Here is a 14,323-nt window from a genome sequence, read left to right as displayed (position 1 = left end):
GCTGGGAGCTGTAGCAAGCGCTGTCTTATTAAGTGAGTCCAGAAATTCTAAGCTATTTGCATGGGAAATTAGCGTCATTTTTATTTTTAAAAACAAACCCATATGAATTTAATCTCCTCTTCTATCAGCTCCTGTTTTCTTTGTCAAGGCGGCTTGGCAGGCAGACCAGAGGCAAATGGATTTCCACATGACCTACTTTATCTGGTGAGATACATAAATGGTCTGCTCCAAAATTTCGGAGAACCCATTGGAAGCACTTTGGAACACACTTGTGAAAGAAGTCCAAGTCAATGGAGGAATCAAGGCGCCTTGCATGTGTTCATGGAAGGGAGGTGGTAACTGAGACAAAACCATTGTCAGAGGAGCCTGAACTCTAGCGCAGCAACCTGGAAGGTGTCACAGGCACCGTGACTGTGCATGTAGTCGTCACACCAGGGCACGGCGTCACCTTGCTGGTCGAAGTGTATTTTATTCAGCGTTCTGTGTACTGTGTAGTCGGTCACGGTATCTGATCACAAAACAGGTTCTGTTTTGGATGGCAAGAGCTATGCAGGATTCGGAAATGGCAACACATGCAACGGTGTGGTAGTGGAGTCTGAAGGGGTTTCAGTGCTTTAGGCAGCAAGGATGGATCCCTTCTGAGCTCCCATCTTCAGCTGCTCTTGCTGGACACATCCTCTTCTTGGCCACCAGCAGCTGCCAATTGCAAGATCCTTTTTAAAGATGGGGGAAAAAACTCCTCAGTAACCCAACTGGCTGCAAAATGGCTGAGGACACCGTTGATTGTTTTCTTGCTGCTAGTAAAGAAACAAAAAGAGGGTTCTAAAGTAAGGGAAACTCGCTTGAAGAATAAGATGACAATTCCTCACGAACACTGGCTGCAGAGCAAAACTGATCCTAGTGGGCACAGTGAGAGCTCTGCAGCTTTTTAAGCCATCTCTGAGACACTGGAAAAGCAAAGAAAATCCTTTTTCCTCCAGGATTGGCCTTGTACAGAAACACAAAAGACCTCCATAGTGCAATTAATTGAGCTCAAAGGACCTTTATCCTCTGGGCTTCCTGAGTAGCAGCAAGCTTGTACAGAAATAACCTGCGGGGACAAAGTGAGGGGAGAGGGAGGTGGTATCCTGACGTAGGGTTACAGCAGTCCTGCAAGCAGTGACTACTCAGGGGTATTTGGTATTTCCAAGCACAAGCCATATCGCAGGAGGATTTCAAAATGGAGCTTCATGTTGTTTAAACTTTCAGAACAAAACTCTAGCCAGCAAACTAGCTGAAACATTCATTACTGACAGAGGCCTTTGTGACTTCTATCCTAATTTCAGGAAATTATGTGCTAGTTTAATTTAGCTGAGTGTAAGAATTCTTCTACATGGAGAAACTGGCTGGTGTAATTATTTCAGTTGTGCCCACTAACCTCTCTTCATAGACAGTTTTACAGCTGTAAATACACAGATGTTAAGAGTCAAACCTAAATATTGTGCTGTTTATGCATTTTGTTAGTGTTCTTAATTGCTTCGTTTTACCCTGATACAGGGTATCTAAATTATGAACTGCAGAGCATTGCTGGTTATGCACAGAAATCCATGGTATTAATATTCTTAGTTCTGCTAGCTGTTCACTTACTTGGGAAGAGAGGTACAGCTACGTGCAAGCCTCTCTTGAGATGATTAGTGAAAGCACCGGTGGAACTGTGAATGGGCAACTCAAACGGTTGAGACCAGAAAAGGAAAACTACTGCCAGGACTAGAAAAGGAGCAGTCCATCCGACAACATCTTAACTAGTCATTTGGATATATTCACTGTATTCTATTTTTTTCAGTTCAACAATCCAATAAATAATTTTTATGTCCGTTGTTGGAGCTTGTCATTATTCTTAATAACAAGGTATGGTCTAAAAAGCAGTTTTCATTACTTATTATTTATCACTGTTCTTGACATTAACTCCTTTACCCTAACCTATGATTTATTGTTAAATGTCAGGGCTGAAACCCACACACAAAATCTGTCTCTGGATAGCTGTTTTCAAGAAAATGAATTGACAAACAAATATATGACAAATATATGAAAACTAATGCTGGACTCCAGGCTGACACTGGTTTCAGCATGTTTTAAAATACAAATGCAATGTTTTGAAATTTGACCTGAGGGACAATTTTGTGTCTTTGGGCCAGATAACTTGTTCGGTTGGTGCCTCCATAGCGTTTGCTTAAGCCAAAAGACTCTGGCTTTCTTTGATTAACCCTCAAGACATGGGTTAATTAATGAGATTTGAATAAACCATTGGATCATGTTACAACACCCTAATGCCAATGGCATTTTTAGTAATTTCACACTGATTCTACATGTTCTTGCTCTGATGGTATTAAATTGTCTCCAGGTTTCTAAGGGAAACTGGAATCTTTCTTGGTCTTACCTCACACTTGGACAATCTCAGATATTGAAATGCTTAAACAGCGGTATTAGCGGTTTAAACAAAAGAGCTATACTGAAATCCAGCTTGAAATCTAAACCTAACAGTACAATTTGAGTTCATGCTTACCAACTGCACTCATCAAATCACTTTTTTAGTCTTCCCAATAGCCCCACTGAGGCAGCTGAAATGATGATATGCAGAAATATACGTGAGGATGGTTTGGATGTTAGGATTTGTGCACTTTTGATATTAATAAAAGCCAACATTCACAGTTTTTTTGTTTTATTTTTTTTGTATTTTTTTTTCCAAAATGTTTTTGGCAAAATATCTTTGATGAGCTTTCTCTTAGTGCTTAATAGTCACTGTGGAAAGACTAATGGTGAAATTGATGCACTAATTTGAATGTCTCTAGGCTTTCATCTTTATTTTTCCCGTGATTTCTCCAAATGTCCCTGTTAAAACGCTACAGCCTTGTTACAGCTTTGTAACTTTTTAATGCAATACATCGCCGCATCGCAGTGCTCCCTTCAACAACAGCACACTAGGGGGACTATTTCTCTGCAGTGGAAGAGCACCGGTGTTACCAACTACCCCAGCCGTCCCATGCCACAAGTCTGCAGTTAAGTGATCTGTAAAAAGAAAATAAAGTTTTTTTAGAAAAGAGAATATATTTATTTGGAGGTCTTTTCTGACAGAGTGGAAGAGACAGAGAGCACCAGCAGCGGAGATGCTGAATGACTACGGTGTTCCTTTTTAACTGAATAGTGTTTTAGGTCGCCCTGCATTTCACTTTTTTTTTTTTTTTTGGGGGGGGGGGGGTGTTGTTTTTGTTTTCTGTTTATTTTGAGGGTATTTATCTGTGCGCAAACAGAGCAGAAAGCCATGCCCCGAGGTGCTCCCCGCCCGGCCCTCAGCCCGGAGGAAAAGGGGGGTGAGGGGAGGCCCCCCGGGTGCTGCGGCGTTGTGTCGGCTGGGGGCGATCCCCGCCGCCCCCCGGCACCGGGGGCTGCGGCCCTTTCCCAGGGGGGCAGCCTCAGAGCCCACCGACACGCCACTTATATAGCAGTAATACCACAAGTGCTGTGGATCACTAAGCAGGAACGAGCAGTCGAAACTCGAATTTTTTTTTTTTTTTTTTTTTTTTGTGGGTTTTCCCTAGAGAAGGGCGGAGCTGAGGGGTTGGGGGGGGCGTCCTGCAGCAGGGGGTGCACCCTCATGTGGTGGGCGCTGGTTGTTCCAGGGGGGATTTAAAATCCTTCCGACGGTTTCCCCCACTAACACGCCCGGTCCCGGCTGTCCCGGGCCGGCTCCTCTCCGCAGCTTCTCCGCAGGGAAGCGCCATCGCCCCCCCGGGCCGGGGGCTGGCTGCGGGCGGGACCGCAGCTCAGCCGGCATTTTAAACTTTTTAAACATTTATTTTTCTTTACTTTTGCTAAGGCACTTTCAGACCCGCTAAGAGGAGTTTACTTTTGCCGAGTTGTTTTTCACGCAGTTTTTATAGGGCTTTTGGCGTTGTTTTTCCGTGTTTGTTTTGGTTTTTTTTTCCCCCCTCCATCTCCAATTCTGCTGTGGGTTTCAAAGAATCACCATTTCGGCCGCGATTCTCATATCCCCACCCGCTTCGCAGCCCTACCTTTCGGACCCGAAAAGAAACACACCCCCCCCCCCCCCCCCCTCCCTTCCCTGGGGCGGGTTTGGGACAGCGGGTCGGGGTCCGTCCCTCAGCCCCTTTCTCTTCCGCCGGCAAACGGCGGGCCCCTCCCTCCCCTCCCCTCCCCTCCCCTCCCCTCCCCTCCCCTCCCGAGGGCCGCGCCGCCGCAGTCCCCACCGACTACAGCTCCCAGGATCCCTCTGGGAAGCGCCGTTGTCGTCCCGTCCCCCCCTCCTCTCCCTCTTCTCCCTCCCGGCCCTTGTTGTTTGGAAAGGCTCCGGCGGAGTTTCGGGGGGAGCCGTCGCGCCGTGGCTCCTCCGCTCGGGGCGGCGCTGGGGCGGGGCGGGACGGGGCGGGGAGGTGCCGCCGCCGCCGTTCGGGTGGCCGTGGAGAAAAGTGTGTTGGGGGGGCTCGGGGGAACACACGACGCCGCGAATACCGGGGTAAACCCCTCCCACGCTCGCCGGGAGGGAGGGCGCCCGGCCCGGGGTTGGAGCCAGCCTCTCCCCCCCTCCTCGTCCGCGGAGGTGAAGGCGGAGGAGGCAGGAGCGCTGGGCGATCCCCTCCTCCCGGCGCAGGGGGAGGAGGAAGGGGAAGGAGCGAGCCCAGGCAGCCGCGGCGGCCGGCGCTGAGCTCGGCCCGGCGGCGTCGGGGCGAGGGGAGGGGAAGGGAAGCCCCCCGCGGCCCTTCCCTGGCGGGAGGGTCCCGGCGGCGCGGGGGGCGGTGCCACCGACGCGGGGCGGCGGCTGGATCCTGCCCCGGGACGCCGGAGTCGAAGTTGCGGCGGGGCGGCGGCCGCCCCTGTCGTCTCTCCCGATGTTCGTGTGACTCGGCGGCGAGCAGAAGGAGGAGAAGGGGGGAACCTCCCGCCTCAGCCCCGCTCCGGCTGGTTGTTGTGCGTGAGAGACAGACAGACAGACACACACACACACACCCCCCGCTCCCTCTCGCCCCGCAGCCCCTGGAGGCCGGAGCGGGCGCGGTGCTGCCGCCGCGCCTCGGGGCTCCCTCGGCCCGGCCCGGCCCGGGCGCTGCTGCCGCCGCCGCCGGAGGAGCAGGAGGAGGAGGAGGAGGACTGCCCCGGCGGGCAGGCGGCCCAGCCATGAGCGGCGGGGAGGTGGTCTGCTCGGGCTGGCTCCGAAAGTCCCCACCGGAGAAGAAGTTGAAACGCTACGTGAGTGCCCGCTCGCGGTCTGCGCTCCCCCTCCCTCCCCGCTTCCCCCGCCGCGGGGCTCCCCGCTCCCGCCCGGCCCGGCCTTCCCGCACGGTCCCTCCCGGCCGGGCCCGGCGGCGGCCGCCTCTCCGTTTCGGCCGGGACTGCTGCCCGGTGCGTCCCGTGGGGCTTCCCGACTCTTTGTTTTCTTTTTTTCTTTTTTACTTTTTTTTTTTTTTCTTTCCCCTCCTCTTTTTATTTTTTCCTTTAAAAGAAAGAAGCGCCGAGCGGTCAGATGTTTCAGCCCTGCTTTTATCGCCTTTCCGAGGGAGTCGGGAGAGGGAGGGGGGCGGAGTTTTTCCGTCTTCCCTTTGGATCCGGGCTCGGTATAGATATATTTTTAAACGTAAACATTTGCCATCCCGGTGCTTGGTGCCTGACCGATGGGGAGGGAGGGCGGGGGGCGCCCGGTACCTGGTCTCGGTGCGGCGGCCCGAAAGCGGTTCCTGGCGGGAGAGCAGCCGGAGCTGTTGGCCCGGAGACGGCGGGAGCCGGGGATGCCCCGGGAGCCCTCCCCGCTGGGGCCGGGGATGGGGGGGGGGGAGCTTTGCCCTTGGGACGGGAGCCCTCTCCACTGGGGAAAAAAAAAAAAAGGGCCGGGGGGGAATGGAGGAGGGAGTTGAAAGAAAAGTGCCTTTTTCCAACGTGAAGTTCAGCCTTACTGTTGCTCAAGAAGTAAATACGGTAGCAGAGGCTGTAGCGGAGCTGACACTGAGTTCGCAGGAAAATGGAGCGCGTTTGCTGAGAGGGCAGATTTCGTGACAGGGCAGCAGCGGTGCTGGCGGAGAGGCTGTCAGGTCACGTAGGAGGAAGGGGTGATGCCAGGAGTCATCCCTGCTGAGCCCTTTCCCCTTGGCACCCGGGGCCGCTTCACTGCATCTGTGTAATTGGTACAAAATGTTGGGCCTGCTGGTTTTTTATTTTTCTTTTTTTTCTTTTTCTTTTCTTAATCTTTATTTAGCCAGTTAAGTGCTATTCAAATAGAAACAGCCTTTGCAGTTATCAGTCTTTTTTTTTCTTTTTAAGCAGCCAAACCTTCAGATTCATTTGAGTGTCTGTGAGTGTGACCGTGTTATTTTCATCTGTTAGCGATTAAGAACCGCTTCTTGAAGAGCTGTTAAGGACAATTTTATAAATGCCAGGAAATCGGTGAAATGAGACTCTTCTGAAATGAAAAAATAATATTTGGGATAGCCCGTTCTCTGGTTCCCAATGGCAAAAATCCTGTTCATGCAAGGGGTGCAGGATCAGACTTGCAAAGAGAATGTCCTGATGGGTCATGGCAGGGCTGTGCTTCCCTGCTGAACTGGATGTGGGCTGTATTTTTCTCTGATCCTCCGTGTGTATGGGTATATTCACAGGATGCTGCTTTACCCATGTGTAGGAATTAAGAGCAGTATTAATGTTTGTAAAGTTTGAATAAGTTTCCCACTCATGCTCTAAATCACGTACAGTTATGCTGTCTGTTAACAGACAGAGTTGTAATCAAGAGTTTGCCCTCCTAAATTCATACCATAAATCAGTCCCTAAATGTGTTAGCTTTTTTCCACCTAACTGCCCCGACAGTGTATTTGTAGCTCCACTTCCTCCTTGGAATAACATCAGAATTGTTGAGGGGAGAACCCTGTCTGCAGCGTTGATCCGCTGGTTTCCCTGTCCTAATGAAGTAATTCCTTAATTTTTACTTGAAAGGGGGATCTACTTTTTGAGGAGGCAGAGTATCAGAGTGGTAGTTCGGTGAAACCTTGTATGAGCATGACTTAGTTTAGCGTCTTCGTGCACTGTAGGCCATAAGGTCGTAGGTTTAAATCTTGCCTGCTGTTTGAAGACTGTTTTCTGCTTGTATAAAAGGAGGACTTAAAGTAAAATTCTTCCTGCTTGTCTGTAGTGCCTGATCAGTTGTAGGCTGAAGGTCTGCGCTCACTTCAAAGACCTAAAAGTGACCTTGACATCATGATCGCCATCTTCAAGCAAACAAAAAGTTGACGTATTTAAGACGGTGAACTTTAACTGAGTGCACTGATTGAAGTGTTGGCTTATCCTCTCTGTAATTCTACGCTTAGGCGAAGGCGCAGAAGAGCTGTGTTTTTTAAAGCTGTATTTTATACTGGTGATATTTCAAGAGGCTGCATCAGATGAAAAGATGGGAAAGTGATTTCAGTAGGAAACTGCTTTTCTGCAACGCATACTTTTCACATATATATATGGAAAATTGTAACTTCACGCTCTATTACTTTTTGCATGCAAGTGTTGGGGCAAACCCAGGTTACCATCTGGGAAGGGAGATGAAAAGTCTGAAATTGCAGTTAAATATGGTTTCAGTTCTTAGGAAGGGTGAAAAGGAGCACTTTGAAGAAAGTACATAGACATGTGTTTCACAGGGACTTCAATTTTTAGTTTGAAACAGTTGGACATGATATTAAAGCTATCTTACAATCATTTTGCGGCTAAAAAAAGAAGAAAACCCAATAACCCTGTCCTGCAGGTGGAAAAATCAGATTTCTTTGAATATATGCCTTATTGCCATGGGTGTCTTCCCCCCTCCTTAAAAGGAATCCCTTTTTCATGTTTTGTTCATGTGGGTTTGGTACGAAAGAAACTTTCTGATAACCGTTAGCACCTGTTGTTGGTTCCCTGCAGCTGGTATTCAGAACAGTTTGTTTGCTGGAATAGACTGGTTGCTTCCAGCAGCGGGTCTATGGGGAAAATGCAAGTAGCTTCTGGTGTCGGCTGGGGTACCAAGATGAGGATGTGGATTTAGTAGAGGAGAATGGGAAAGGAGCTGGGGCTAAAACCTGCCCAGGACTCCACAGCCTATGCTGTGGTTGCTCGAGTACATGAAAGAACTCGTTTGTGCACAGGGGTGGAGGACTGCTGAGTTTCACAGCTTCTGCTACCCTCTCTATTTTTTCCTCACTTGTTCTGTTGCCTTTAACTCTGCAAACATTTATGCCCTTAACTTTCTGTACTTTGGCTGCTCTGGTCCTCTTACTTTCAAAGATGTGATTGGAAAGCCCCTTTCTCCCCATCTGTCCTTTAAAAAGTGATAGTAAACCTTGGCTTCATGGCTCTCTGCTGCGCTGCAGCTCTGCTGTGCACGTGCCAGTTAAAATAGCTGATTCTTTGTGGTAGCAGCATAGAGGATTTTTTACTGCCATTATACTAAGAAACCACCAGATATTTAAACACAGCTGTCCTTGGTAAAGCAACAGAGAAAAGCGTGAGGGAATGGGAATAAGTCTCCTAAATTCCCTCCTAGAACTACTACGATTTTGTCTGGGGGATGGCTGGGGCTCAGTATGACAATTGGATGTACTTAAAATCGGGATTTTAGCATTGAGGGTTGGTTTATGGAACTGCTCTGTATAAAGTCTGTTGATGTAATATAGTAATTCTTAGTATTCTAACATGTCCCACTTAGAGTGAAATACATTTTATTTGATAAAACGTAAGACTTCATCAAAACCTTCCCACATAAACTATATTGGTAAAGGAGAAAGCCAACTTACCCCAAAAAGTGATCAGATTTTTCTTCATCTGTTAGGCTTCCCTGTACTTAGGAGAGTTCATAAGATGATTTTGAAAGTAATTTAGGAAACCTTCACTTTGATGTAATTATTACTGAAAAACCTGTGGTTGTTTGACTATTCCTATTGATTGTGTGTTTAATTATCTAAAAACAAAGAGTTTAAAAATGAGAAATAGGCTTGATCTCTCCAGGACATAAGGGTCACTGATAAAATTCAGACAAGGCTACATATGGAATCCTCTTACTTATTCTGATGTTCTCAGTTGTAGATGGTGCTAAAGAAGTGCCAGACTATTAAATAGCGGGTTATTGATGTTTGAACTGTAGGCTCAGACTGTACAGGTACAAAAGTAATAGAAGTGGAATATTTTACTGTGGTTTTGCTTGGCAGTTCTTTGGCACTAATCACATAGGTGCCTCTTCTGTCTTGAGTAATACTTAAATGTGCTAAGATACGTAATGGTGTTAAGAAATGTTTTATTCAGCAGAATAGTTGTAATCTGGTAAAAGATGCAGTGCCTGACAAAAGCCCTTTTTCTGGAAGGCACCTGTTTGTGTTAAAGCTTTTTTTGTGATCTTGCATCAGCATAGTGAGCAAATACAAGAAGCCATTGGGTTTACAGGAAAAAAAAACCAAAATGAGCTTGTTTGACATCATTCAGTGCTGTCCCTGTAGAGCTGGGACACGATAACTCAAGACAGATGAGTGTAATCAAGTAATATTATGTGACATCTTAATATTCTGAACTTGGTTGTGCTTGTGCTCCTGCAGGAGTTGCTGAAGACCTTGCAGGAATTGGTGTTCGTGCAGAAACTTTTCCTTCTGGAAGGAAGTCTGTCCCTTCCCTTCTGTTATGCACTATTCAGGAACCAGTATTTTGAATTTTGATATTTTTAAGCATGGGTTAGTAGACCCTGAACCATGAATTTGAAACCATGACTGAACATAATGTTTTTGTTGAAGGAATTTGCATTGTTTTGTGTGCTGACTGAAGATGCTCAAATGATCTTGGGTATGACTTTGGGTGTAAACCTACCTCCTAAGCTTGCTGTTTGTAAGTCTTGCTTGAGGAGCATGGAACTCATCGTACAAGTATTTATCATCTTTGACAGGACATTAGCAGCTGGTGTTGACTTTGCTGCCAAAGCTACAGCTCTCCTAGTGCTTGACCTGTAGTGTATGCTCTGAATTAACTATCAGTGGATGGTTTCAGAGGGTAAGAGCAGGTGACAGTATATAAAACAGATTAAGAAGTCCAATATACATGTACTAAGTAAGAGAAGTATCTTCAGCTAGTTATTCTAATTTTCATGTAGTATACCACGCTGATGTACACTGTTATTCTGAGCTCGGATGGTCAGACAGTACCTGAACTGCTTGAATTCTTTTTTTCTTAGTGTACATAAGAAAGTTGGAGACTCAAGTAACAGAAATTGTCCTGTTCCTCTTGAAGTGCAGGTAAAGTACTGGACATACAAAATAAGCCAGGTATTCTAAAGGTGTTTCTTGATGTGAACAATTTTTCTTAACAGCTGTGAAATAACAACCCTTCATTTGGTACCGTAATAGCTGAGAGATGAGGAAATGGTCAAATTCTGACTTTTTGTGATGGTGAGGATCATTCTCAGCTGAACGTATAGCAGCTCGTGGATACCCTTTCACTGTGCTTCTGTCTTTTAGTACGTGCGTTAATAAGATTTGGTGCAGCTAATCGTGAGGGATTGCAATTCATTGAAGAACTAACAGGGAGCAGGGTGAGGAAGGGGGGAAAAGATTAATGTCTCCCACTTCCTTGATGCTGCATAGTGGCTGCTCCTCCATGTATGCACAAAGTCTTGCAGTATTGAACATTCAGCATAAGCAACATATGTACTAACCAGAGGAAATAATGAAATACTGTGAATTTAACTTCCAATTATACACAGATGACCCTGTTTGGCATGCCTCTTAATCGTGAGCTCAAAGCAGCTGTGTGAAAATATATTGAGAAAAGAATGTTTTTATTGGATGGTTTAGCTTAAAAAAATCCAACTACCCAACAAACATATAGGCCTTGACTGTTAAAATGACCATTAATTCTGGAGGCCTTTGGTTGACCAGATCAGTCTTTCAGATGAGAGATAATACTTTCATTTTCATTCATCTTTTTTGGTATTCAACAGTTCCTTATTTAGAGAGAGGAAGGATCAGACATAAAACCGTTTCCAGTGTAATTTTCTGTTTCTTTAAAATTTAAAAGTCCTTGGAATAATGGTTTGGACACTTCTGAAGCATGGGGTTTTGGTTTTGTTTTTTTTTTTCCAGACATGACTTTTGGATTGCATGATTAAAATCAAATATAATCTCTTATGGACATTCAGAATACGTTTATTTCCTGTTAAACTTGGCTTATGACTTTGACAAAAGTCTTGGCAAAAAGTGAAAGGAATATCAGTGATTCAAAATGTAGTAATTTTAAGGGAGAGAGTAATTCTGTGTATTGTAGGTAGCTCTGGTTTGGGTACCTCGTGCATCTTAAGCCTTGCTATCACCTTTTCTAGTCTAAAAATAGATGTCACCAAACTATATTGGGTGAAATATTTTCTTAAATTAAGAAGGGGAATACATTTGATGAGGTGCAAGTTTTGTTTCAACATAGAGCAAATAAACATAAAGCAAAGATGCTCATCCTTAGTTTTTTCATTCCAACTTCTTCTGTAATGTTGCAGTAACACACTTCAGGTTTTTTCAGAATGGCCTTAAAATTTTCTGTGCTTCAATGACTAATCATTTTATTGCCAATAGAAGCAATTTTGACTGTTGCAATTTAATTGCAGTATTTCATTAGGAGGGACAGACCTTATGTCATGCAAATTACTTGAGCAAGGTAGGCAGAAAGATCAGACAGAAAGGGATAATCTTGTCAAGGCAGGTACATGTTGTGTACAGGTGAATATTGTTAGTCCAATGTAACTTGCTGCTGGTTTAGGGACTCTTGTGATTTTTAACTCCTCATATGTACAAACAAGTATTTCTAAGGCAGTACTACATTTTTCTTTCTTTTTAGAGGGGGAGGGGGGGGGATTCTGCCATCTCTAGACTGAAAATATTGTTAATTCTCAATTCCCCCTCTATCAATTCTCGATTAGGCTATTGCAGTTACTCTTTTATGAATTCCCTGGCTTGTTTACTTTAGGAAGAGTGTTCATAGTTGTACAAACAGTGTTAGCTTTGTAAATATTGCTCAGTGCAATATGCTAGCAGTATTTTTGATCTTTTTTATTTTAAAAAACAAACCAAAACTGGCTTCCAATAAAAGGTTATGTAGTCTGTTTTTTGTGCTTGTGTTTGGTCTTGCTTCCAGCTGTAGACAAAAGTTTTGTTTCTCATTATTAACTTTTGAGGCTCTTCTGAACATGCCACACAGCTTTTAATTGTAAAAAGTAATCTTATGTTATATAGTATCTGACTCCCTCCTTAACAGTATCCAGTAGGGAAATATTTGTAAGGTAACTTTGTGTGAGATGAGACTGATTTAAGTGTTGAACTCTCTAGTCATCTCTCTTTTTTTCTTTTTTTTTTTTTTAACTGAGGGGAAGGAATATATTTCATTACATTTTATGCACCAAAATTATAACTTTAGGATTAAACTCCCTGAGGCTATGGTGACACATTTTTCCTTTTTTATTTCAGGCAGCTATTTGGGTGACAACATGATAGTTGTCTTTCTTGAAACTGTTGTTATAACAACATGTAATTTTAAAAAAGTCAGTAGTTATGTCCATATGACTTGTGTAGTACTGTACATAATAATACAAATAATTTTGTGTAAAAACATACCATGAAAAAGAGTTGATACTTCTGCTATAAAACTGTGCCAAATTCGTATACCAGCTTGTCAGTTCTGGACAGCTGAGTTTAGGTCTCACGTCAAGAACTGAATTAAATGAAAAGGTTTTGTTCAGTCTTATTTTGTACAGCAGTTTATTGGTGGAGTGATTTATAAAGACAGATGCTTTTTTTTTTTTCCAGGAGCTGTGCTTGTTCTTTTCTCTGAGAATTTCTAGGAAGCCAGAAGAAAGCTTTGCCTTCTCTGCTTTTAAAAAGGAGGTAGTTTTTGTCTTCTGCCACACGCTGGCTAGCTCAGCCGAGGAGCCTCCACGTTGGGCTATGTGCAGGCAAGGTGGCTGTGGCTGGGGGTGGCGGCAGGGTATTGGGGTGACCTTGCCAAGCAGGAGAAAATCAGCCTTGTCTCTTTGCTTGTTTCCCACACAAGTTTTCCAGCCAGCTAACTGGTCACGTGTGGGTTGTCCTGCTGCTTTATAAGTGAAAAGAAGGCCAGATAAACCCTTCGTGACAGTGGAGATAGTGGCTGTCACACGCTAAATCTGCTTCCCCACCCACTTTCCAGCAGAGCCAGCCTTGGGGCAGGGTGATGGCAGATCTGCTGCCTGCCTTCCTCCGGGGTAAGCCTGTCTCCACCCCAGGAGGAATGCGATGGGTTTCAGTGGTGCAGGCCAGCACGTTCCTCTCTGGGGTTAGAGTTACCGCCAAGCTCTTCAGGACTTCTGCCTCAAAAGAAAAGGGGGGGGGGGGGGGGGGAAGGAAAACCAACGTTTGTTTTTCGATGTTGTCTGGGGCTTGGGATTTAAAAACAAAATAAACATTCTGTAGGTGTTTATTGCTGACAGTAGGAGTTCACAGGATTAGATTTGGGGTATGGAATAAGAATACAGGAAGCTATTCAAACACAGTTAATACCCCTGCCTTCAAATAGACCTTTGACGCAATCAACACACAAGAATTACAGTCTATTTGAGAGAGTTATTAAAAGGGTAAATACACATGATATCAGATGAAAAATTGATTTTAAGTACCAAAATGGAATGATACCCATTTATATATTAAAAAAAAGCAATTCTGAAAATGTGCCAGTTTGTCGTTTTCCTTTTGTAAGAAGAGTAACTGCACTGAGTCACGTAATGTGTTAGACAAATGTTCCCATTCACACTTAATGCATGCTTCTTTTATAGTTTTCTGACGTTTGTGTTTCCATGTAGATTCTTAAGCAGGATCAGATGTGGTAAAGAATCTGCGCCTGGTTTTGGGATGCTGCAGGGGAGGATTGATACTTTGGAAAGGCTGCTTTTTGAAACCAGTTTGTGTAGAGCATGTGAGCAATTGTTAATCTTGATGAACTCTAAAGTCCATACACAGAATCTAGCAAAGAGTTTTGGTTTTTTTTAAAAAAAAGGATATAAATATTTGTGACCCTTAACAGTATGGTGAAATACTGACAGAAGGCCTGCCCCTTCCCAGCAAACGCTGAAAATTAGGAAAGAAGTGGTGGGGATAATTTCTCTGATGCTCATAGTGGTTATTGTAAGGATTGTTACTGTGTTCTTTTTATCAAGAAACAACTAAGAAGGAGGATGTCAAAGTAATGCATGGACTTGAGGTCAATTGACAGTTTGTCCTTGTGTAGTTTAATTTTATTTCAAAAAAGTGGGAAAGAGGGGAGGGTATGGAGTGCA

At 44.8% G+C, this 14,323-nt stretch overlaps 1 protein-coding gene across 9 annotated transcripts in view; it reads left to right on the top strand.

The window, feature by feature from the left end:
• Window positions 1-4,462: 4,462 nt before the first annotated feature.
• GAB1 (GRB2 associated binding protein 1) overlaps window positions 4,463-14,323 on the top strand; it is a 103,033-nt gene continuing 93,172 nt past the window's right edge. For 2 of the 9 annotated variants that reach the window (XM_074905013.1, XM_074905020.1), the window contains exon 1: window positions 4,464-5,241. In XM_074905013.1, the coding sequence (XP_074761114.1) occupies window positions 5,170-5,241 (72 nt within the window). In that variant the 5' untranslated portion in view covers window positions 4,464-5,169. Of the gene's footprint in view, window positions 5,242-14,323 lie in introns of all 9 variants that reach the window. The other 7 variants (XM_074905016.1, XM_074905017.1, XM_074905019.1 and 4 more) reach the window with 6 other exon arrangements.

Source organism: Athene noctua, chromosome 4 (genome assembly GCF_965140245.1).
Source record: "Athene noctua chromosome 4, bAthNoc1.hap1.1, whole genome shotgun sequence".
Taxonomy (NCBI): domain Eukaryota; kingdom Metazoa; phylum Chordata; class Aves; order Strigiformes; family Strigidae; genus Athene; species Athene noctua.
Note: the sequence above shows the minus strand (reverse complement) of the source record. Positions and strands in the feature narration are given on the sequence as shown.